Source organism: Zootoca vivipara, chromosome 12 (assembly GCF_965207765.1).
Source record: "Zootoca vivipara chromosome 12, rZooViv2.hap1.1, whole genome shotgun sequence".
In the NCBI taxonomy this organism is placed as follows: Eukaryota; Metazoa; Chordata; class Lepidosauria; order Squamata; family Lacertidae; genus Zootoca; species Zootoca vivipara.
This window is the reverse complement of record NC_142595.1, coordinates 53796550-53821324: the sequence shown is the minus strand read 5'-3', so window position 1 is coordinate 53821324 and position 24775 is coordinate 53796550. Positions and strand designations below refer to the sequence as shown.

Below are 24775 nucleotides of genomic sequence, written 5' to 3'. Positions count from 1 at the left end.
GGGGGTTGAGCTGGATGACCCGTAGGGCCCCTTCTGCTGGCAACCATTGACTTGAACATAAGAACCACCTGCTGGAGGGGCCAAAGCAGGGCCACCGAGCCCAACTTCCGGATCTCGCAGCAGCCACCCAGACTCCTCTGATGGAAAGCCGCCTGTCAGGATTCAAACACAAGAGCAGCTCTCCCCATAATTTCCAGCAAAGGGCCTTCATCCTCGCTAGTAGCCACTGATAGGCCCGTTCTCCGCTGCGAAAGTGCCCGATTCTCTTTTTAAAGCCATGCAGGTTGGTGGCCATTTGCTACCTCCTGTGGGAGGGAGTTCCGCAGGTTAATGGCATGCAGCGTGAAGAAGTTGCTTACTCTCCTCAGCCTTTTGAGAGGCAAGCGGGGCAGTGGAGGCCTGGGGTGGGGTTGCCCTTTCTAATAGCTCCTGCTCTCTCCCCCTTTTCCCAGAGACCCCCTTCCTTCCCAGCCCCCTCCTGAGAGGCTCCTTCTTGCTCTTCCAGATGAAAAGCTGCATGGCTGCCTGGATGCTATGCAGACCCTCCTGGCAGCGGCGGAGGAGGGGCAGTGGCCGGCGGCCGTGGGGTCCTGCCGGTGAGTGCACCAGGGTGAGGTGCTGGCATGGGGGGGGGGAAGGATGGGCGTTTGCTGAACTGGGGGGTCCTCTTCTGGCTTTTTCCAGGCCCCCCCAGAAACTGGCCTCCATCCAGGTGCAGCAGGAGATGGAGCTGATCGATGTCCGGAGAGAGAGGGAGGAGGTGAGTTGAGGCTCCGCAAGGGCCTGGATCAGGTCCATCTCCTGTGGCTTCGTCAGATTATGGAATTGTAGAGCGAGAGGGGCTTCCCCAGGGGTCATCTAGGCCAACCCCCCTGCAGTGCAGGAATCTCAAGGCTGGCATCTCTGACAGACAGCCACCCGACCTCTGCTCCCGGGACAAAATTAGTCGTGTGCAAATCTGGGAGAGAAATGAATAAACGCTGTGCTTGCTTTGCAGTTGCGGCAGCAGGTCGCCCTCCTGACAGACGTCCTGCGGGAGACGGAGGCAGAGAACAAGGAGCAGCGGGCAAAGTAGGAGTCTTGGTCTCTCTGGCCCCCCCAGTTGTGGGAGGGGAATGGGGTTCGGCCTTTTAAAGAAGCCGGGGTGCATCTGGTTCGCCAGCGTTGCGTTCCGGCGGATTTTCTTCCTTCCTTCCCCGTCTTTGCTGCAAAATTCACCAGGAGGCCGGGCACCATGCCCACAAAATGTTAGAAAATGAAATATTGCATTGCCGGGGGTTGGTCTGGATGACCCCGGGGTGTCCCTCCATGCTCTGGGATCCGGTGCTTTCTGCCCCTCTGCAGGATGAGGTGCCTGGCCCAGGATTTGGCTGCTCTGACCCGCCAGCATGAGGAGGCACAGTGCCAGGCCTGGGCGCTTTTCCAGGAGGCTGAGGGGCTGCGCCGGGAGCTGGCCGAGGCGCAGGGACTCATGCAGGAGGCGCAGCGGAAAAGGGAGGACCTCGAGGCGCGTTGGGTGCAGGAGAAGGCGCTGGAGGCCGGCCGCATGAACCAGGCCAACGAGGAGCGCGACCGGTGAGCGGAGGGGCTCTATCCAGAAAGATGCTCCTGCGTGTAGCTGTGCAGGTGCAGTCGTACCTTGAAAGCTGAACGGAATCCATTCCAAAACATTCGGAATCCAAGGCACGGCTTCCAATGGGCTGCAGGAAGCCCCGTCGGACGCCCGGGTTCCAAAGAACGTTCGCAAACCGGAACACTCACTTCCGGTTTTGCGGCGTTCGGGAGCCAAAACGTTCGAGTGCCAAGATGTTTGGGTTCCAAGGTACGATTGTAGTTAGAATTCATATCCTGCCCTTTGTCATAAGGTGTCTGGGCAGATCACAGAATAAAATACAGTGGTGCCTCGCTTAACGAATGCCCTGCTTAACGAAATTTTCGCTTAACGAAAGGATTTTTCGAGCAGAGGTTGCCTCGCTAGACGAATGCGTTTTACGAATCGCGGTTTCCCATAGGAATGCATTGAAATTCAATTAATGCGTTCCTATGGGCAAAAAAAAAATCAAAAAAAATCAATGCATTCCTATGGGATTCGCTAGACGGATTTTTCGCTATAAGAAAAGACCCGTGGAACGAATTAATTTCGTCTAGCGAGGCACCACTGTACAAGATAAAAACACAAAGGCAATAGACACAGGGTGTTAGTTAGCCAAGGGCCTGGGAGAAGAGGGGAGTTTCTGCCTGGTGCCTAAAAATGTGTGATGGGGGGGAGGCTTTTTTTTTTTAATGTCTCTCCCCCCGCCCCCCAAAATGAATACATTTTTAGGCCCCAATTGAAAATAGTCCAGGTGCCATTCAGAGAGCCCGATTTCCGGACGTGTCCCGGGAAAATACGGACATACAGAGGCCCTAGGTACAATGAAGGCGCCAGGCGAACCACTTTGGGGGGAGCATGCCACCAATGAGGAGCCACCACAGAAAAGGCCATGTTATCTTATTGCCACCCTCTGGATTTCTCATGGAGGCAGCACACGAAGAAAGCCTCAGATGAGGATCTGGGATGGTTCATAGGGAGAGAGGTGGTCCTTGGGTATGTTGTTCCTGAGCGTACATATAGTACGTATATATAAATTCTATTAATGTTTAATTGTTTGTTAATGATGGCTTCCTCCCACCCCCAGGTATCAGCGGAGAGTCCAGTGCCTCCGAGAGAAGCTGCAGGAGGCAAGGGAAGTGGCCGGCATGTGAGTCTGTCTCCTTTTTCTGAGGGAGGGCAAGCAGGTGTCTCTCTCTCTCTCTAGGGGGGCTCGGCCTCAAAGCTCCCTGGGCCACTCTGGCACACAGCACGTAATTGAACTGTGGAACTCCCTCCCGCAGGGGGCAGCGGTGGAAGGGGGAGACAAGGCAAATTCATGGGCCATCGGTGGGCCTGCTCCGTCTCCACAATGGCAGGCGGCTGTACCTCTGAATCCCAGTTGCCAGAAGCTGCAGGAGGGGAGAGTTGCCCTTGTGCTTGGATCCCGCTTGCCCTGATGTCCTTGTGGAACCTCCAGCTCCAGAGGCTGTCTACCTTGATTCCTCAGTTCTTTGGTGCATTTGGCCCTTGGGAGAACAGGATGATGGGCCCTCATTGGCCTGATCCAGCAGGGCTCCCCTTGGGGCCTTAAATGGGGGCGTTATCAGTCCTGGCACAAGGTTTTGGGGTGCCTTGCTGTCCCCTGCTTTGTGATGGGAGGGGGCAACTGCTTCAAGGCCTCCCTTATAGAGAGGGGGGAGCCATTCCCAGCTCCAGGTAGCTGTAGTGTTGGGGTTGCTTTGAGAAGGGAGGTGGGCATTCTGCACCTCACCCTTTATCACGGTGCCAATCCGGGGAGTCCTGGGGGCACCTGGCTTTTCCTCAACCGTCCCTGGGCCCCAAGCACCTCTGGTTTTCAGTGGGAAACCGATGATGGCCCCTGAAGCTTCCCAGCCCTTCTCTATGGACCAGGCCCTCAAAATTAGTAGTAGTACCAATAATAATAGAATTATCCTGTGTCTGTTACACTGGGATCCTGCATCTTGGCTGACCGCTGTGTGTGTGTGTGTGTGTGTGTGTGTGTGTGTGTGTGTGTGTGTGTGGATCATCCTGGGTCTGGTCCTTAGGTCTTAAAAACAAAAAACAGCAGCAGCAGGATAAAAATGCAATTAATAAATCACAGAATTGAAAGGCGGGAAAGGGCAGCGGGGGGGGGGGCTCTGGTGCAGCCCCTTCAATGCAGGAATTGCAACTGAAACATTCATGGCAGGCGGCCACCAAACCTTTGAATTATTGTAAAAAGACTCAAGCCTATCTGTATTTTTGCAACAGTTTCAGTTGCCTGTTTTTGGTAGACCGCTTAGAGATGTATTTAAAATATTAAGTGGTATTGAAATCACTCAATTCGACTCTGCTTAAAAACCTCCAAGGGAGGAGAGTCTAGACTGAACAGACTAGATAGAATGTTTTGTTTTTCACAGTCAGGTGGATGGGGTATAAATAGTATAATAATAATAATAATAATAATAATAATAATAATAATAATAATAATAATGTCCCTCTGTGGGGAAAGCAGGGTGTCGTTTTCTAAGAAGAGCCGGTTTGCAGAGGCTGGCCCTGCCTTCTGAACAGCAGCTGCCTTTGCTCTGAAAGCCCCCCACTTTTTCTTATGAAAGTGGGGCATCCCACTGCCTCCCCCAAACACAGTCTGCCCCTCTCTCTCGACACAGGATTCCCAGGCCGGCAGCTGCAGAATCGTCCCCAAGTGACAACACCTTCAGCACGTCTTGCGAGGAAACCAGTGTAGAAGGTGGGAGCAGCCCAAAGGTGGGTGTGGGGTTGTGGCTGGGTGTGTGTGTGTATTTATTCAAGTAAGCTGTGCTCCACCTTTCAGGCGATAGTCTTCCAGGGCAGAAGGTTTCTTGGAAAGCTTCAAAATGCATTCTCGTACCATTTGATCTTGTGTTTATTGTGATCTTGAAAACGATCAAGGGGACTTGGTAGACCATGAGCGAATGGCGTGATGCAGCAGCAAGAAAGGGTGAATGCTATTCTAGCAGGAGTCGAGTGTCCAGATCAAGAGAAGGAATAATACCGCTTTATTCTGCCTTGGTCAGACCCCACCTGGAGTCCAGTTTAAGAAGGATGTTGACCAGCTGGAACATGGGCAGAGGAGGGCAGCCAAGATGGAAACCAGGCCTTGTGAGAAATGGGGGAAGGAGCTGGGGATGTTTAGCCTGGGAAAGAGGAGACTGGGAGGAGAGATGAGAACCATCATCTGGTATCTGATGGGCTGTTCCATGAAAGATCATAGAATCATAGAGTTGGAAGAGACCACAAGGGTCATCCAGTCCAACCCCCTGCCAAGCAGGAAACATCTTAAAAGCATTCCTGACAGATGGCTGTCAAGCCTCCGCTTAAAGACCTCCAAAGGAGGACACTCCACCACACTCCTTGGCAGCAAATTCCACTGCCGAACAGCTCTTACTGTCAGGAAGTTCTTCCTAAGGTTTAGGTGGAATCTTCTTTCTTGTAGCTTGAATCCATTGCTCCGTGTCCGCTTCTCTGGAGCAGCAGAAAACAACCTTTCTCCCTCCTCTATATGATATCCTTTTATATATTTGAACATGGCTATCATATCACCCCTTAACCTTCTCTTCTCCAGGCTAAACATACCCAGCTTCCTAAGCCGTTCCTCATAAGGCATCGTTTCCAGGCCTTTGACCATTTTGGTTGCCCTCTTCTGGACACGTTCCAGCTTGTCAGTATCCTTCTTGAACTGTGGTGCCCAGAACTGGACACAGTATTCCAGGTCAGGTCTGACCAGAGCAGAATACAGTGGTACTATTACTTCCCTTGATCTAGATGCTATACTCCTATTGATGCAGCCCAGAATTGCATTGGCTCTTTTAGCTGCTGCATCACACTGCTGACTCATGTCAAGTTTGTGGTCTACCAAGACTCCTAGATCCTTTTCACATGTACTGCTCTCAAGCCAGGTGTCACCCATCCTGTATTTGTGCCTTTCATTTTTTTTCTGCCCAAGTGTAGTACTTTACATTTCTCCTTGTTAAAATTCATCTTGTTTGCTTTGGCCCAGTTGTCTAATCTGTTAAGGTCATTTTGAAGTCTGATCCTGTCCTCTGGGGTATTAGCCACCCCTCCCAATTTGGTGTCATCTGCAAACTTGCTCAGGATGCCCTCAAGCCCATCATCCAAGCCATTGATAAAGATGTTGAATAAGACTGGGCCCAAGACAGAACCCTGTGGCACCCCACTAGTCACTACTCTCCAGGATGAGGAGGAGCCATTGATGAGCACCCTTTGGGTTTAGTCAGTCAGCCAGTTACAAATCCACTGAATGGTAGCATTGTCTAGCCCGCATTTTACCAGCTTCTTTACAAGAATATCATGGGGCACCTTGTCAAAGGCCTTGCTGAAATCAAGATAGGCTACATCCACAGCGTTCCCTTCATCTACCAGGCTTGTAATTCTGTCAAAAAATGAGATCAGATTAGTCTGACATGACTTATTTTTCAGAAACCCATGCTGAGTTTTAGTGATCACAGCGTTCCTTTCTAGGTGCTCACAGACCGTTTGCTTAATGATCTGCTCTAGAATCTTTCCTGGTATTGATGTCAGGCTGACTGAGCGGTAATTGTTTGGGTCCTCTCTTTTCCCCTTTTTGAAAATAGGGACAACATTTGCCCTCCTCCAGTCTGCTGGAACTTCGCCTGTTCTCCAGGAATTCCCAAAGATTATTGCTAGTGATTCTGAAATCACCTTTGCCAGTTCTTTTAATACTCTTGGATGTAGTTCATCTGGCCCTGGAGACTTGAATACATCTAAACTAGCCAAGTATTCTTGTACTACCTCCTTACTTATTCTGGGCTGTGTTTCCCCTGCTGAATCATCTGCTCCATATTCTTCAGGTCGGGCGTTGTTTTCTTTTTTGGAGAAGACTGAGGCAAAGAAGGCATTGAGGAGTTCTGCCCTTTCTCTGTCCCCTGTTCGCATTTCACCATCTTCTCCTCTAAGTGACCCCACTGTTTCCTTGTTCTTCCTTTTGCTACGGAGCAAGCTGGTTTTCTCCTGCTCCAGAGGAGACGACTTGAGGCAAGGAGATTCCAGCTAACATCAGGAAGAACCTTCCTGTCTTTTGTTGGAGGTCTTCAAGCTGTTTTGGGGGCCACCTGTCGGGGATTCCTGAGTTGCGATTCCTGGATTGCAGAAGTTGGACTAGAGGACCCTTGGGGTCCCTCCCAACTCCTCATTCCTGAAGTTCCTAGAGCTCCTCCTTCCTCTGCTTCTAGGTTTCAGAAGCAGGGCGAGCCGAGTCCAGCCCTCCCCAGGCCTCATCCCCTCTGGGTCAGCGCGGGGCTGCAGGTACCCTTGTCCCTCCTTCCTGGGGAGTTGGGGGGGGCAGTGAACCTTCTCCATGTCCTTCACTTGGCTCCTCTCTTTCTCGCCACAGGTCCGATTCCTGAGGCAGCCCCCGCCCTGTGAATGCAGCCTGGCCCTTTCCGAGGAACATCTGCACGGCCGTCGGTGGGCTTGCTCAGTGGTCACAGCACGCTTGCAATTGCACCCAGGTTCTTTACCTGGACCTCAGGGTGGGGGGGGGGGGAGAAATCCAGCCGCGACTGCATGTCACGGAGAGCGTGCTGGTTTTGTGAATTGCTCAGGAAAAGGGAGCTAGCCACACCCCACAACCCAGGAGTCTACAAGTTTTTGGGGGTGGTGTGGCCTCAGCCCCCCCCCCCCGGATGGGCAGCTATCGAAAGCCCCACATGGCTCTTCTTCTGCGGGGGGGGGGTCAGGGAGCGTCTAGCCCCACAGCGGTGCAGCAAGAGGGGAGTCCTTGCTGCAGATCTGAGAATCTCTGGCAGGGGGTGCTATTTTCACAGGAGCCCCCTTTCCACCGTTTTTAATGCTCAAACCACTTAATAAAAACCTCCAGGCATCTGTTAACCACTTTTTAATTCATTTCTTGCTCTCTGCTCAGACAATATAAGAAATAATAATGGCCTTTTTTTACTTCTTTTTACACGCATTGCCTGCCCCGCACCTGTTTGTACAGAGGGGCAGCCCTGCAAAGGTGGGGGGACTGGGCACAAAGCACAGAGACATTGGCACACACCTGCCCCCTTCTGCATTTGGGGGCACGGGGAGGGGTCCCCAATCCCAGGCAGTGGGGGTGGGGCTCAGCTCACACTCCCCATGGCCAGCAGAGGCATATCTCCTTGTGGGTGGGTGGGGGGCTTTGTTGAAAAAGAGAGGGGGGGGAGACAGAAGATGCCTCCCAGCCCCAATGGATTTTTTTTTAAGGGAAAGAGGAGAGAGTTCAATTGACCAATTGTTTTCCCTAACCAGTTAAAATAGCATTTAAAAATAAAACATTTATATAAAGAGCAGGTGGGGGGGGTTGCCCAGAGAGATTAGACACACACAACGTGGTCCTTTTTTCGGGGTGGGGATACGACAGTCAGACGATAATGCCCAATATATGATTCCAGTGCGTTAGACAAAAATTTGGGAGAGGGGGACGGACGAGGACGGTGGCGTTAAAATCCATCTGTGGAGAAGATACGCAGCAGCAGGTAAAGATTAAAAGCTGGGGGGGGGGGTGAAGCGGTGGCCCCTTCCCCCCTCCGTTTTTAGTCACATTAAAAGCCCCCCCCCCATACAGCATGAAGACACAAGGCAAAGGGGGGGGGTGATGGCTCCTATAAGAAAGGAGGGGGGAGTAGAGGATGAGGCGACATCCATACGGGGGGGGGCATTTCTCAGCTCTTTCCTCTCTCTCCGCTCCCCCCCCCCAAACTTGGCTGGACCTGTGGTGGCGAGGGGGGGGCGTTTCTCCCTCCCTAGCAAAAATGGTCGTCGTCTTCCTTGTCGTCCTTCAGCCCCTTCAGGCGCAGGCGGGCAAAGTCTTCGAATACAATGTCATCGTCCTGCCCGTAGCTGGGTTGTTTTTTGTGGGGGGGGGGGAAGGAAAGGAGAGAACAGGGAGACACAGTCAGGCTGCTTTGGATATGCACAAAAATGGTGGATTTTCTTTTTCTTTCACCTGTAAAAGATCTGCTTCTTTCCCCGCATTCCTACATCCCATCATTTCCTCCAAGGTGGTGCGTGAAGCAACAACCCTGCCAGGTAGGCTAGGGCTGAAAGGGAGAAACCGGCCCCCTCCAGACCCCCAGGCAAGCAGCACAGCCAAGCAGAGATTTGAACCCGGGTGCTCCGACCACTGCACCACACTGGGAGCTCCCTGTGCAAGACCCCAAGGTCCAGCTCCTTTCCTGGGCCCTGGACACGGGGGTGGGTGGTGGGTTTGGGGGCCCTTGCAGCTGTCCCCCCCCTCCTTGTGGGTTCTCCTTTCCATGCCCCAACCGCTGACCAAGATTCTCCACTTTTAAACCCCCCACCCCAGTTGAACACCCCCCAAGTGTTAGATGGCAATGCAGTCACCCCACAGAAGTCCTCAAAGGTGGTTTGGGGGCTCCGCCCTGCCCTATATAAAAAAAGAAGCCACTCCAACTTGTGGAATGGAAGACGGAAATGTGTTGTAAGTTCTAGACTCGGACTGGGGAGACGCCGGTTCAAAGCGGCTATGAAGCCCATTGGGTGACTTGGGCCCCAAACCTCCCTCGCAGGGTTGTTGTTGGGGGGGAATAAAAAGGGGAGGGAGAGAAGAAGGCACATGTCCTTGAGCAACTTGGAGGAAAGGGCCGGCATAAATGTAATAATCCTAAGAGCCTCGATCTGTTGCTAGAGGGGGAGGCAGCTTATTGGCTAGCTTTGTTTTTATTATGCATTTTGGGTTTCCATCTTGCCTTCTTATGCTGGGAATAAAAATAAGTCAATAATAATACTAAATAATTGGGCTGAGTGGGAAATAACTAGGCAGAGAGAGAGAGAGAGGCAGACCCTTTGGGCACAGCCTGGCTACCTCCTACCTCCCCCCCCCCCCGAGAGCAGGGCCTTGTGGGTGCTGGCCTCTGAGCCCCCCAGGGAAAGGGTCAGACTTGTCTTACTTCGTTTCGAACTCAATGAGGTTGGTGTCGACCGGGGCGTCCGTCTCGGGGGCGGCTGGAAGGGAAACGGGGAGCGTGAGTTTCCTCGTTCTCCAAGGCAAGGCGCCCCTTTTGACCCATGAAACGTCTCCCACCCCACCCTCCACTCGGAACGAGCACAGCTGCCTCTGGGGTGGCATCCCGTAGGAGAAGGCTTGCACTCCCATTCAGAGACTTACCCAGCTGAGGCTGCAACTTGGGCGAGGCCTGGTCGGGTGGCTTAGGGTGCATGAGGACGAAAGGCAGCTCCACGGAAACATCCCTGGGGGGCGGGGGAGGAGAAGATCATGAGAAGAGCCTGCAAGCGGGATCAGGCCCAAGGCATCCTGGCCTCAAAGGGCCAAATGCCTCATAGAACCTGGGAACTGAGATATACTGCCTCTGGACCTGGAAGCTCCATACTGTCATCTGAAATGTCTGGCTGCTGGATGAGGCTCGTCCAGCATCCTGCCCTCACAGTAGCTGAACAGATGCCTTTTTTATTTTTTAGGTGTTCATATTTAGTTATTTAATCATTTTTCGTTTGGCACATTGCATCTATACAACTCTTATTTTAATCTTACACAGACTTCCCGACTTATCTTCCATTGGCATCCTACTTCAAATCCTTGGTTTGCTGCAACTCCTTGGGGAGATTTTACATCTTTTTGGGGAGATTTTGCATCTTTGCAAACCCCAAATATTGCACGATCCTTTTTATTCTCTTCTTTTTAGATCGATTGGAAACTCCTCCCCCCTTTTTTTTACTACTGCAACTTGTTGGCTGTAACTTCTGCAAAGCCCCCAAAATATCCACTTATCTGCAATGCCAAGTGCCTGTGATTTATTCTAGCCTAGGTGTTTGTTTGAAAGTGGGCGAGAGCCAATGTAAAATCTAACCAAATTTAAATGCGCTTGGAGTGAACCATTGTGCTTAACTCTGCTACTAGAGAGCAGGAGTCTCTCTTCCAAACACCTCTTTTGCAACAGACGAGTTGGGATTTGGGGGGGGGGCATGGCGACAACGAGAGAAGAAGAGCAACCCACCCGATACTCATACTTACCCTCCCCGGGACACCACCAACTTGACCTTGACCCGGTAGGAGACCAGGATGCCCAGGACCTCCTTGTTGGCACCCTCCTTCACGCTGCAATGCCAAGGAAAAAGAAATGGGGAGGCTGTTCTGACCTAGAAACACCCCAAGGACCCTGCAAAGAACAATGCCTCCCCTTTTCCCTACGCTCACATTTTTTACCCAAACTTTTGGGGGTCCCTTCCGCCTCCTCGGTGCCATGAACTCACCCCCAGTGGCTCCACCCCTCCGAAAAGAAGATTCAGAGCAGTAGCAGCAGCTAATTGCCAGATTAATCCAACTGAAACGACCACTGTATTTACTTCATAAAATTTATACAGTGGTGCCTCGACTTATGTATTTAATCCATTCCGAAGGCACCTTCATAAGTCGAAAAATTCGTACGTTGAAAAAGGCCATTGGAAACGCAATTTCCCATAGGAATGCATTGAAAACGGAAAAATTCGTAAGTCGAAGCAACCCTATCTAAAACCGCTGCGGGTTTTTTCCGGATGTCGAGACATTCGTAAGCGCGTGGCCATTACCCCCATTCGTAAGTTGAAAAATTCGGTTTTTAAGTCGTTTGTAAGTTGAGGTACCACTGTATACCGCTTGATTGCAAAGGGAAAATGCCTCAGAGAGGTTTATCAAAACCATAAAACTGTCACAAAAATTGCAAAACCACAATGGAACACACTACAAGCACAATTTAAAACTGCAGCAGAATAGACTGAAACTTGTGCAAACTTGTCTCAAACGGGAACGTGTTCAGCAGGCACCAAAAAGAATACAGTGAAGGCAGTTGTGCGGGAGGATATCAAGAGGCAGGGGTTCGAAAGTGTCGATGCTGCCACATTTATTATTAATAATAACTAATATTAATGTATTTATGCCCCACCTTTTCCTCTGACAGGACTCAAGGCGGCTTATGCATAAAAATAAGGGTGGTCAAGCAATCTTGCAGATAAGCTGCCCCCAAGTTGTCAGAATCACAGCCTCGTCAAATTGGAAGGGATCCCCGGCGGTCATCTAGTCCAACCCCCTGTTAAGAGCTTTATATACTAAGAGTAACACCTTGGACTCGGCCCGGGAGCCAATTGGCAGCCAGCACAGGTGTCGTATGCTGACTGGGTCTCCCCCTCCAGTCAGCAGCCTGCACCCAGGGCAGCCAGAAGGAGAGCACCTTGCTACACGGAGCGCCATCAATCCTGGGGTGAGCAGCTCTGCAAAGTCCAATATTCCCTGCCCTCTTGCCTCTTAGCACACCCCCAAGGAACCTCCTGCCCCCCCTCCCACCCACCGGGGGGGCTGCAACCCCCGTTTGGTTCCTGTGCAATCCTGGAATCCTTTAGCTGCAATTTCTGCCCGGCAGGGGGGTTGGACTGGATGACCCCTGGGCACCCCCCTTCCATGACAGAACAATGCCAAGGCGTATTTGCTGCCAGCCGGCCCGGGAGTTCAGGGGTGTTTAATTGCCGGAATGGGGGCGCAGGGGGGGGGGCAGGACTCACATGGTGGAAGAGGCCAGGTTGGTGTCTTCGTGCTTGAGCTTCCCGTCCAACGCCAGGCCCCTCTTCTCCCGGTTGTTGCTGAGCAGGGGCGTGAGGGTGTAGACCTTGCAGAAGGTGGAGCTGGGGGCCACTTGGTCGCTGGCAGAGGAAGCCAAGGGCAAGCAGAGACACACAGAGAGAGAGAGAGCGGCGTCAAGATTCCTGCCAGCCCATCACGGCCCACCTCGCAGGGACGCCGCAAGCTGCTTTCTACCGAGTAAGGCTGTTTGTCAGCCCACGTCATGCAGAATTACCTCTCCTCCCTTGGGGCTCAAACCCGGAAACTGCCTGCTCTAACCACTGAGTGACAGCCCTTCCACGAACCCCCATTGCAAGCTGGGGTGCAGGGGACAACGTCAGGCCAGTGCCAAAATGCAAAACGCCATTGGCTGAGACTCTTGCATTGCAGAGGGTTGGGCTGGATGAGCCTTGGGAGTCCCACCCAGCTCCACCCAGTGCTGCAGCTTCCCCCTGGGGGTGGGTGGAGTCTCCCTTGGAGCTTTTAGGGAGAGAAGGGTGTCCCAGAACATTTCTACACTTGGGGAGACGACGAAGGCAAGGCTGCGTTTTCCGAAATCACACACACACACCCCGCATCCCATCGCTCCAGCCCCAGTTCCAAATCCGGATACTTACTCCTGTTCGATTTGGGCCACGGGGCACTTGTACTGGGCTGTGCTGAAGAGGCAGATGTCTGCATATTGCCGCACTGCAGGGTCGGGAGGAAGGAAAAGCGTCAGGTACTGTCCAGAGGAAGCCAGGTCCATGGAGTGCCAAATTGGGGGGGGTGTTCCGGCGGGGTCCTCATCTGGCCGCTCCATCCCCACGCACCCCCCCCAAAAAATGCTCCAAGGTGGCCCCACCCAGCTCCGCAGGGACCCCCCCTTCCTACCGGACACCTTGACTTTCTTGACACTTTTGCTGGAGTTGTTTGTGACGTGAACGTTGACGCTGATGGGCTCCCCGTGGTAATAAAGCTGGAGGGGGGAGAGAAGGGGGGGTCAGGATACATGGCCAAGGAAGGGCCCTCAAAGGGAAGACACAGCCCACTCTCCCAGGACCCCCCTTGGACCAGTTGCCTCTCTCTCGCAACACCCTCCCCCCAAATCAAAAGCGGGGAACATCCACCTTGAAGCCTGTGACCCCAGAGACTCTCTAAATGAACCATGGCTGCCAAGAGTTCTGCATTTGAAAGAGATCCATCTTTGGAACTCACTGCCTCTTGACCCTTTTTTCAGAGCTTCCTAAAAGCGAAAATACTCCGGGGAGAATATTCTCTTGAACTAAACGCCTACGGTGTGGAACTTGACAGTCAGACAACAGATACTTGGTTTGGATTAATATAGTGATATTTGGAATGAGTTTGCAAAGAACGTATTAGGTTTTGAATAGCTACACTTCTATCAGGGATAGAGCATCATTTATTTCAATGTATGGAAATGTACTGATTTTATTTCTGCATCTTCTTTCTCACATATTTTCTTCGTCTCTTTTCTTTCATAAACAAAATTGTTCTAAAATTATACCGTAGTAATAGTAATACATTATTTCTATGCCACTCTGGGTGGCTTCCAGCAAATTTAAATATCAATTTAAAAAAATCAAAATTATCAACCATTTTTAAAAGCATTGATTTGCTCAGACCAGCCTGGGGATACTGGGGTGTGTTTTAATCGGCTTTAAGGGCCTTTCCCTCATTGCAGCAACTTGCAGGTGGGGCATTGTGGGGAGGGGGCAGCTATTGCTGGGGGTGGGGGAGATGGGGACTAGACTGGGGCTGCTTTTGAGCAGAGGCTGGGCGCCAAGGGAGTCTTGAGCTGCGGTTCCCGCCTTGCAGGGGGTTGAGCTATGACTCCCGGATTCCTTACTGCGACTCTTGCAATACTGGTGGCGGGGGTCCGCAGGGTCTCAGTCAGAAGCACATTTCACACACACACACACCGCAAATGCACCTATGTGCATCGCAACCCCCCCCAAAAAAAATACCTCCTTGTCGAGCGAAGCCTCGAGGTGCAAGGAGCGGTCGGACATCAGGAAGTGGCGGGTGGTCTCGGCCATGGGCTGGGGGCCGGGCTTCTCCGGGGCATATTGAACTTTCCGGATGACCAGGCGGACGGAATTCCTGTGGGTGGGGTGGGGGGCAAGAAGGGAGAGTGGCTGAAAGAGGAGTTGGCTGTGGCCCAGGATGCCTGGGTTCTCCCCAAGGCGAGTGAGGAGGGGGCAGTTCAAAGCCCTATTAATCCATTGCATGAACGTCAGCCCACCTTTAGGAATCGCAAGGAGCTCTCTTCCCCATTTCACACCCCCACCACCACCCTGCGAGTTAGGGAAGTCCGAGAGAAGGGGGTCATGATAAAGGCCAGTATATAAATCGAGGGGAAAAACAAATAGTAAAGAATTAAATACAGAGTTGGGCCAAACACTTCTCCCTACAGTTTCTGGGACAAAGGTATTTTCTGGCCTGAACTGGACGTGTTGCCAGAGATCTGAACCCAGAGCCTGCCATGGGCAAAGCAGCCGGAAAAGGGGGCAAGGGGCTTCACAGAAAAGGACACAGCCTTATCTCCCTGCCCCACAACCTTCCCTGATCAACCGCAGTTCCTGCATTGCCGGGGGCTGGGCTGGATGACCCCGGGGGCCCCCTTCCAACTCTACCATTCTAGGAAAACTCCCAGGGGTTTGGCGGGGAAGACTGGGCTACATAACACCAAAAATAACAATACATCTGTTTTGCTTTTTGCAATTTCTCAGCCACAGGATTTGTTTGCCCATGAAGAACAGCCCTGAGACGTTGGCTCACCTTTTGTGAATCTTCTCATCTTGAATTTTGGCACAAAAAGCCCGGATCTCAAAATCGACACCGCAAGCCTGGAGGAGGGGGAAAGCGGGGGGTGTGTGTGTCCCTTAGTGACACTGCTGGTCCTGTCGTGTGTCCCCCCCCCAGCTGCCCCATAAGCAGCTCTGCCCCTAATGCTGCTTTCAGGGCAGAATCCACAAGGCTGCATCCTTTTCTTTCCCCTGAACCCCCAAAATCTGCCCCCCACCCCTTCAGAAACCCCCCTACCTTTCCTGTGTCCTCTGGACCCGGCTGCAGCGTCACAGAGCAGGGCAGGTTCTGTGGGATCTGAGGGGCGCAGAGAGAAATAGAGCAGTGAAAAAGTTCCCCCCCAACTCCAACTTTGGGGTCACCAACATGGCACCCCAAGGGCTTCTCCTCTGAGTCCCAGCACACAGACACCCCCCCCCCATTTTCCCCTCTCGCCACTTTCTCCACCCCACAAACGGAGACCAGAAACCAAAGTAGCCGCGCCATCAGCCCCACCCTGCGGAACTCCCTGCCACTGAAAATTCAGCAGGTGCCTTCCACGGCAACTTTCAAAGCTGGGGGTTGGGCTAGATGCCCCTTGGGTTCCCCTCAAACCTGACAGTCCTTTGATTCTGTGACAGGGGATGGAAAGGAAATCTGTAAGGGGACAGTAATGGCATGATCATAGAGCCAGAGAACTGCAGAGAGTTGGAAGGGGGGACCCCCAAAGGGCCTCTAGCCCAACCCGCCGCAATGCAGGAATTTAGGGGTGAAAAGGTTGGGTGGGCTTCCTCCCTCTCTTACTATGAAGCTGAAGGGGTGGGCGTTGGCCCCCAGTTTCCGCAGCAGCCGCTCCTGCAGGCGGGTGAGGGGCTCGGCAGTCTCCTCGGGGGGCGGGAAGGCCTGCCACGAGGCCAGGAAGAGGTCCTTGCGGAAGGAGAGGCCCAGCACGTCCAGGTCCTCGCGGCCGTAGCGGAAAGCGCAGGTCAGCGTCACAAAGACTGCCAGGGAAGAAGGGGGACACGGTTAGGCCCCTCCGATGCCACACAGCCCTGGAGCCAAAGGGAAGGACATGCTCAGAAAAAAGGAAACGGTCGCCCCCCAGGCATCTAGGATTTTGCAGTTTTGCAGAAAGCAAGGGCTTCACTACTTCTGTTTGGTGACAGAAATTTGGGGGTGCTTCAACGCCCCACGCGGGTGATTCCGCCGTGACCAACGTCACATTGGCAAGCTCCTTGACACGTCATGTTTTGGTTCCCTCCAAGCTAATGTTTTTTGAACTCCAGTGGACCTCTTTTCGTGGCAAGGCACTTCTCTGCAAAAATTACCAAGAAGCTGTCGTTTAATTTCTTTTATTGCAATTAAAAGGTGTGTTTGACTGTGGCAAAGGTTCTGCAGCCTCAAGAATTTACCTGTAACACTTGGATAATGACTTTCTCTTAAAGTTTTATTTATTTTTATTTTTACCTATATGTTTCAAACTTCCTGAGAGCTATAAGATGCCATGTACTGATAGTATAGGGACGCAGGTGGTGCTGTGGGTTAAACCACAGAGCCTAGGGCTTGCCGATCAGAAGGTCGGCGGTTCGAATCCCTGCAACGGGGTGAGTTCCCGTTGCCCGGTCCCAGCTCCTGCCCACCTAGCAGTTCGAAAGCACGAAGTGCAAGTAGATAATTAGGTACTGCTCCGGCGGGAAGGTAAACGGTGTTTCCGTGTGCTGCTCTGGTTCACCAGAAGTGGCTTTGTCATGCTGGCCACATGACCCGGAAGCTGTACGCCGGCTCCTTCGGCCAATAATGCGAGATGAGCGCCGCAACCCCAGAGTCAGTCACAACTGGACCTAATGGTCAGGGGTCCCTTTACCTTTACTGATAGTATGGTCCAAACTGCAGTCCTAATGCTTATTAAATTCTCAGGGAAGGAATTATGACGGTCCTAAAAGGAGGTTCATGGGACACACCCTCTTATAAGTTGCCTGCTGTGATGTTTCGTTGGTCACAAGAAATACTGAATATATGACACATTTCAGGTAACATCTCACCCCGTTATCTTAATGCTAAGAACCTCAAAGAAGAGGAAAAAAACCATACATTTTCCTTTTCATTTGCTATGGGGAGGGAGAGGTATGTGTGACCAACATAACATGTTCAAGCAATGCAATTTTCATTGCCCTCCAGTCATCTGATTTCCGCCCCTAGCATGGCACTTCTTATCAGTTCCCCAAAGGAAGAAGCAAATCTATTAGTACGATCAAGGGTCATTAACCTACTGTCTCTTTTCTCTGGCAAGGTCGTTAGAAGAACTTTAGGGTGGGAGATGGGGAGTAGAAATTAGAGAAAATCCGAGTCATCTTCCTGTCACACTTCCAGCTGCTCTAATCATGCGCAGAATGATTGATCATCAAACTCTGAACTGAATTATCTTTGGAATGGTGTGGAGAACGTGTTGACCACGTGTGAACAGGAAAAATGCGTTTGTAGGTTGACCGTTTTTTCACAGAATTTCCCAGATAAGTCTCCTCTGCTGCCCGACCCCCCCCCCCCAGCTCCTCAAACGATCAGACATTGAGCAATTTGGAGCATCCTAAGGACTGGAGCCTGTAAAACCAGGCACAGGGCCTTCCCAGTAGTGGCACCCTTCAAATGTCAAGGAAATAAACAACTATCTGACTTTTAGAAGACATCTGAAGGCAGCCCTGTTTAGGGAAGTTTTTAATGTCTGATGTTTTATTGCTTTATTATTATTATTATTATCACTAATTTGGTTGGGAGCCACCCAGAAAATGTCCGGCGCCGGAAGTCGCGTCTATGCATGTCTGGAAGTGCGTAGACGCAACTTCCGGTGTCGGCGCCGGCCATTTTCGGTGCCCATAGATGGGCAAAGCGACACAGGAAGTTGCGCCTACGCACTTCTGGACATGTGTAGATGCAACTTCCATTGTCGGCGCCGGCCATTTTTGGTGCCCATACAAAATGCACAATAAATACATAAAGGCAAACAAGTAAAAATCAGTGTCCCAAAAATTCAAGCATCAGCCCCTTTTCTTGCCCCCCTACTTACCCTTCCGGTCCTTGAGGTATTCGGGGTCCACCAGAACGACACCATCTAAGGGGGCAGAAAAGAAACAGAGGGGGGGGTAAGCATAGCTGCCAAGTTTTCCCTTTTCTCGCGAGGAAGCCTATTCAGCATAAGGGAAAATCCCTTTAAAAAAGGGATAACTTGGCAGCTATGGGTAAGGGGGGGATGCAAACCTCCATTCCCACCCACATCGCCCTGGATTGGTACAGCCCAAACAGCAACACACACACACCAGCCAACCCCCCCCCCCGACTCCTGTTCTAGACTTGATGATCTGATAACAGATCAATAGCCTTTACTTGGGACCCTTTTCACTCCAGGGGAAGGTTCTCTCCATTTGGTTCCACAAAATGGTTCACACACACACACACACACACACACAGACACAACTAGATTCAGGTCTGATGCAGTCGAAATAAATAAATGAATTTTAAAAATTCCTTTTTAAGGTGCTCTAACTAGCACCTTAGAGACCAACTAAGTTTGTTCTGGGTATAAGCTTTTGTGTGCATGCACACTTCTTCAGATACACGAAGAGCTTATACCCAGAACAAACTTAGTTGGTCTCTAAGGTGCTACTGGACAATTTATTATTATTTTTATTTAAATTGCAATTTCATCGCCGCCTGCATTTCTGATGCTGAGTTCTATCGCTTTGCAATCTGGATCCAAATTTATTAAGGTATACCTCTTCCTATCATCTACTATCACTGTCGAAAAATGTAATCAAACTCTAACAGAACTGCAAGAATATTTGAAAGCCATGCCTATGAAAATACAGTATGTGCCATTAAAACAAAACAGCACAGCGCTACTAAAGCCCTTGGGCTTAAAAAAAAGACCTGGGTTCAAATGCTCAGACTTGGAAGCCGTGCCCCCCCCCCCCGCCGGCGACCACCGGGACCAGTCGCTGCCTTCCTGCAGTCTTGGCCACCTTGAGCTCCTTGCAGGAAAATAAAGTGGTCTAAAAGTGCAGTTTTTAAAAAGGCATTTTCGCCTGAATGGAGTGGGGGGGCGGGGAGACTTTGACGCACCCCAAAGAAATTGGAAGGGACCACCGCTTAACTCACTTTCCTCTTCTCCAAGCATTCCTCTGGAGGAAGAGCGGCCTGCTCCCCCCTTGCACCACCGACTGCCCCAGGGGCTCTCTGCCCCCCCTGCCCCCTACTCACCTACGGGGTCCACTCTGTCCAGGTGGTCCACAAAGTCCCTCTTGCCCAGGTAGACGGTGAGCTGGGAGGAGAAGAGGCAGAGCCCGGTTAGGTGGAGACAAGAAGGGAGCTCCCTCCATGGGGGGCCTCTCTAGGGAAGCCCCCAATCCAACATGGCAGGGGGGTGGGCTAGATGGCCTCGGGAGCCCCGCCCGACTCTACAATTCCTGGATTCCCTAGGGATTTTTAAGCAGAGGTCGGGGGGGGAGGGGTGTCTGTCAGGGATCCTTTGGTTGCGGTTCCTGCGTGGCCCCTGGGGAGCCCTTCCAAACCCACAAATCTCTGATTCTATATCAGTGGGACAGACAAGGGCAATGGGACACTGGAAAGACCCCAAACCTTGTGACATCAAGCACCTGCCCCCCCACGCAGCCAAGGTCCCTCGTCCTCTCCTCACCCCCCCCCAAGACCTGGAACTGCCCCCCCAGCTCACTTCCAGCCCCACCATCCTTCTCCCACCCCCAAATCCATAACCTGCAAAGCAGGACCCCACCCCACTCCCACCCCCCAAAGATCCCCACCTGGCTGCTGAGCTGCTTCCGATAAACCCGCACGCCCAGAGGAGGCACCTCGCACCGGATCTGGCCCAGCTCCAGGGGTTCCATCCTGCCCTCCCCACTTCCTCCGTTGATCCCAGCTGCCCCCCCTTCACTCCTCCCCCCCCCCAGCCCCAAAGGCTGTTTGGCCTGCAGCGTTTTCTGGCTGCCCTACCCTGCCAGGAGTCTGCGTTGCTGGCTGCCCCACAGAGAGGGAGGGAGGGAGGGAGGGAGGGAGGATCACCACAGAGACTCCAGGAGTCAACAAAGCGCCGTCCTCCTCACCCAGATTGAGCAAAGCATTGGAGGCTTGGGAGGGACCCCCAGGGGCCATCTAGCCCAACCCCCTAATAAACCAGGAGAGAGAAAGGGGGGCAATGGGGGAGAGAGAGAGAGAGAGAGAGATGGAGAGAGAAAGAAAGAAAGAAAGAAAGAAAGAAAGAAAGAAAGAGAAAGAAAGAAAGAAAGAAAAGACACGTGTTTGCCTGCCTCCATCCTTGCCTCTCAGCTGCCTTGCCCAAGATTCAGGATTCCAGCCAGGTGTTCTGAAAGCAGGGCTGGCACCCACACGCTTTTTTCGCTGCCCCCACCCCAAACAAAAGCCCACCACCACCACAAGGGCGCTTCCCTCCTCCCTTCCACCAACAGTGGTTTTCTCAGGCACTCAAGACCACCCCCCGCAACCAGCTCAAAAATTGAATTTTCCAGTTCATCGCCTCCGCGCCCTCCCTTCTCCTTCAGCCCCCCTGTAAAGCCAGCCCCCCCATCTGCACCCCCCCACAAGAAGCCTCTTCCCACACCCCATCAGCAAGAAGAGAGATCGCTTTTGGTGGGTAGCCGTGTTGGTCTGCCGTAGTCGAAACAAAATTAAAAAAATCCTTCCAGTAGCACCTTAGAGACCAACTAAGTTTGTCATAGGTATGAGCTTTCGTGTGCATGCACACTTCTTCAGAAGATATCAGATACCTGATATCTGAGGAAGTGTGCATGCACACGGAAGCTCATACCAATGACAAACCTAGTTGGTCTCTAAGGTGCTACTGGAAGGAATTTTTTTCTCTTTCGGTGGGGGGATGTTCTTGTGCAACTAAGTTTATAAAATCAACTTATAAAGTATGTAAAATTATGCATGGCATAAAGAAACTGGGCAGGGAAAAGTTTCCCTCTATCTCATAACACTTGTGGACATGCAACAAAGCTGAATGTTGGAAGATGCAGGAGAGAGAGGAAAAAAGTCCTTCTCCATGCGAAGTTAAACTGCGGAACTCCCTGCCACAGGAGGCAGCAATGGCCCACAAACCTGGATGGATTAAAAAAAAACCATGGAGGAGACTAGTGGATGGACATTAAATGCAATGGAATATGCATAAGCTCTGCCTCCAGAGGCAGCAAACTGGAAACCCCAAGACGGCAGAAGCTGCTCCTGAGATCGAATCCTCGATTTGTGTGTGACTTTCATCTGGTTGGCCACTGTGAGAAGAGGATGCTGGGCTGAGTGGGCCGTGGGCCTGATCCACCAGCCAGACCCTAATGCAAGAGATCCCTTTTGCTGGATGTGGCAGGGAGAGGGGGAGCGCCATCCGCAAATTTGAGTCTGTGATCAGATCAAGGGGGTGGGCGGGGGTGTTTCTCGGGCGACTGACAGGTGGGGGGGGGAGAAGCAGAGTGCGCAGAGCGGGGAGAAAGAGAGGCAGCGGCAGGCGGGAGTCAGTTCCTGGTTTGAGACTTGTGCTTGCCTGTTGGGGAGGAAGGAAGCTGGGAGGGGGAGGGTGGCTGACAGGAAACCCACAAAGAGAGAGATGGGGGGAGAGAGAGAGAGAGAGAGGAGGCCACACGAATAAACCGTTAAACGTGCCTTTTTGGCCCAGGCGCCAAACTCAGGGGGTAGAAATTGGGCTTGGCCGGATTTTGGAGGGAATACTACTGCTGCTTATTATTATTATTATTATTATTATTTGCACAGCACCCATCGGACTGGGAAGGGGGTGTTTTGCAGGGGGAGGAGGCAAAGCCGGGTGCAAGGGGGTCACTTACTTTGCAATTGGGGCTGGACTTCTTGAAAACCCTGTTTCCAACGACAGAGAGGGAGAAAGAGGACAAGGCAGTTAGGATAAGTGGGGCGCGTGCAGCATCTCCCCCCACCCTACAAGTGGGACTCCCCCCAAAAAGAAACACCGTCCCCCCACCCCCTTCTCCTCTCCCCACCGTTAAATTATCCAATGCTTTCTCAGGACAGCTCCCTCTCTCCCCCAGGAACAGAAATCCACCACCAGCAGGGCTTAGTACAATGTGTTGCCGTGGGAACCGCATCAGGACCAGGTGCCTGAGGGTTGCCGCAGCAACGGGAGCAGCTGTTACCCTGTTATCAAGGGGGTTGGGTGGTGAGGGCAAACCCCGCTGGGGAACCTCTTTTCCAGCCTGGGCATGGCGGGGGGGGGGGGGGAGGTCCAGCCCAGCAGAGACAGAGCAAGGTCCAGGGCAAGGCCGTCGCTGGGGGTCCCCGCCAGCTCTGTTCTGCCCTGACGGAGCCAGGCCAGGAGTCTCCCCCAGCCTGGAAATGCCATCTGCAGAATTCGAACCTGGAGCAGGTGCCACTGAGCTCACAAATCGCAGGGTTGGAAGCCCCCATAAGCCCCATCTGAAAAAGTACGGTAATAATAATCATAATAAACCAGCCATCTCTTTCCTTGCCCCCCAATCCTTGCCTCTGAGCCCTTAAAAGGAACTGGGTGGTGATGCAGGAGAATTTCAGAACACGGTGCACTTATTCCCAATATCCTGTTCTCCTTGGGAGGGGGCTCTTGCCCCAAAGGGGGAGAGAAAGGGGGTGGGGAACAGGCTCTCGGGACCCCTCCCCTGAACCGTCTCCTCCCAAGATCAGAAAAGGCCCGTGTTTCTACCTCGGAATCTAGAGCTGGAAGAGACCCTGTGGGGTCATCCGGCCTCACCCCGTGCAATGCAGGAATCCCTTGCCCAACGTGGAACTCGAACTCACAACCCTGAGACAGAGAGTCTCGTGCTCTACTGCCTGGGCTCTCCTTCACTGGAGGTTTGTAAGCAGAGGTGGGGCAGGGTTCCCCCTTATAAACCCAACACACACCTCCCTCCCTGCCCTATAGAAGCCCGATGGGGGATTTTCTCTGCCCTGGCTGGAGTTTCAGTGGGGCAGGAAAGCCTGGGGGGCACAGAGACCTGCCATCTCCCCCTCCTTTCTAAGAAGTTCAAGGGGGGCCAGCAGCTCTGCAGGGCCATCACCGCAGGGAGCGGCGTTGCGTCCTGTTGCATGTCAGGGCAGGACCCTCCATCCTGGGCCGTCTCGGGGGGGGGGGCTGCCAGAGTGGAACCAGAGCTGTCCAGAGGGATGGTGGGTGCAGAGCAGAGAAAGTTATTTACACCCTCTTCCAAATGTCACCCGGCAGATGACTTCCTGTTTTCACGCAAAGATGGGGAGGAGAGTCACCGCTTCCTTATAAATGGGCCGTTTTCGTTCTGTCCCCCCTCCCCCTCAGTGCAGCGCTGGAAAATAATCCGGGGGGGGGGGGCTTTGTGTCTGGAAGTGAGTTGAGAAAAGCAGGCATAGTGGTTAGAGTTCAGACCTGGGTTCGATTACCGCCCAAAGACTGGGGGGGGGGGTGAGCCTGGGGTGCTGCACCCGCCTTGCAGGGCTGTTGTGTGAATGGAATTGGGATGAGGGCCTTGGAGAGAGCAGGTTGGCCTCTGCCTCTCGGCCTCGCAGGGTTGTTGTGTGCGTTGAAGAAGCACCTTCAGCTCCAGGAGGCAGGGGATAAACGCAACTAATAAACGGGAAGAACTGCCTTGGCGGGTCGGGCACCCTCTCACCTCTGGATCCAGAGGCCGAGCTCTGTGTGTGTGTGTGTGTGTTGTGTGTACACAGGCAGACGTGGCCAGCCCTCCCTCCCTCTTGCCCCACAACATATGGGGCTCTGGTGCCAACTCCTGCCAGGCTCCGGGAAGAGGTTAATAGCCAACTAATAAAAGTAAATAACGGAGAGGAGGGCGAGAGAGAGAGAGAGAAAAGTAACTTCTCTTTTCTGCCCCACCCAAAGCAAAGGGGGAGAAAAAGAAAGGACACCCCCCTCCAGAACCATTGGGAATAGAAATGCAAGCTGGGCATAGAAGGGGGGGTTCCCCCACCCAGGGGAAACGGCAGGAAAGCCTTTGGGTGCTGGGGCAGCTGCCAGCCCCCCCCCGGGCCTGGCACCCTAATGCCTCCTCGCTCAGAGGGCCCCGGGGTCCCCCACGTTGCAGCCAAGTCTCCCCGCCCCCCCCAAAAAAGATCCCCCAGCCCTTCTGCGCCATCTGGGACCCAGACGCCTGGGAGGCTCCAGCAAGCGGCCAGGACACCTGGGCTCTCCAGAGGGAAGGGAAGGGGTGGGGTGGGGGGAGAAGTCCTGAAGAGTCGCTCGGACGCCTGGGTCCCCTCGAGTTGGGGCGCTTTTGTCAGGGGACGGAGAAGGAAGCCAGAGTCCCGGAGAGCAGAATGGGAGGGGGGAGTCTGAGACCAAGACTCCGCTCCTCCTTGGGGGGAGGGGGGTGTCGGACTCCTGGGTCCCTTGGCGGGGAGAGGGGGCGCCTGGGCTCCCCTTGCGCGCGCAGCGGGGGGCTGCTCGGACTCCTGGGTTCCCTCCCGAGCAGCCGATGCGCGTGCGTGGGGCTGGGGGGCGCCCGGGTCCCTTCCCTACCTGGTTCCCGCCTTCTCCCCCATGCCGCCGCCTGCGCTCGCCTTCCTCCTCCTCCTCCTCCTCCTCCTCTACTGCTTCAGACCCGAGTCCGGGCTGCAGGGCGGAGCGGACCACAGTGAAGCCATGGCTGGCCTCCGGGCCGCGGTCACGTGGGAGCCTCGGCAGCCAATCCGAGGGCTGGCCCGGGAGGCGGGGTGGGGAGGGGGGAGACGTCAGCGGGCGCCGACACAGATTTCCCCCCCCCGCTGGGGAA

The 24775-nt window shown here is 53.2% G+C and overlaps 2 protein-coding genes across 3 annotated transcripts in view; one reads left to right on the top strand and one right to left on the bottom strand.

Moving 5' to 3' along the window:
- Positions 1 to 7483, top strand: part of LOC118094737 (uncharacterized) — an 11195-nt gene extending 3712 nt beyond the window's left edge. Inside the window, exons 4-11 of the mRNA XM_088654888.1 lie at positions 506 to 596; positions 685 to 760; positions 998 to 1071; positions 1345 to 1575; positions 2679 to 2741; positions 4243 to 4339; positions 6826 to 6898; positions 6987 to 7483. Of these exons, the coding sequence (XP_088511014.1) occupies positions 506 to 596; positions 685 to 760; positions 998 to 1071; positions 1345 to 1575; positions 2679 to 2741; positions 4243 to 4339; positions 6826 to 6898; positions 6987 to 7018 (737 nt within the window). The 3' untranslated portion in view covers positions 7019 to 7483. The remainder of the gene's footprint in view (positions 1 to 505; positions 597 to 684; positions 761 to 997; positions 1072 to 1344; positions 1576 to 2678; positions 2742 to 4242; positions 4340 to 6825; positions 6899 to 6986) is intronic.
- Positions 7476 to 24729, bottom strand: ARRB2 (arrestin beta 2). Of its 2 annotated transcripts, XM_035135348.3 has the most exons (16): positions 24523 to 24729; positions 22399 to 22457; positions 21854 to 21884; positions 19245 to 19305; positions 18055 to 18099; positions 15798 to 15994; positions 15252 to 15311; positions 14988 to 15055; positions 14174 to 14309; positions 13080 to 13164; positions 12824 to 12896; positions 12149 to 12286; positions 10629 to 10712; positions 9765 to 9847; positions 9547 to 9601; positions 7476 to 8476 (listed from the first exon to the last, which is right to left on the bottom strand). In XM_035135348.3, the coding sequence occupies exons 2-16, from the start codon at positions 22455 to 22457 to the stop codon at positions 8380 to 8382; spliced, it is 1272 nt and encodes a 423-aa protein (XP_034991239.2). In that variant the 5' UTR covers positions 24523 to 24729; the 3' UTR covers positions 7476 to 8379. The 2 variants fall into 2 exon arrangements, with proteins under 2 accessions (XP_034991239.2, XP_034991240.1); XM_035135349.3 differs by lacking the exon at positions 22399 to 22457.
- Between the last annotated feature and the right edge of the window lie 46 nt (positions 24730 to 24775).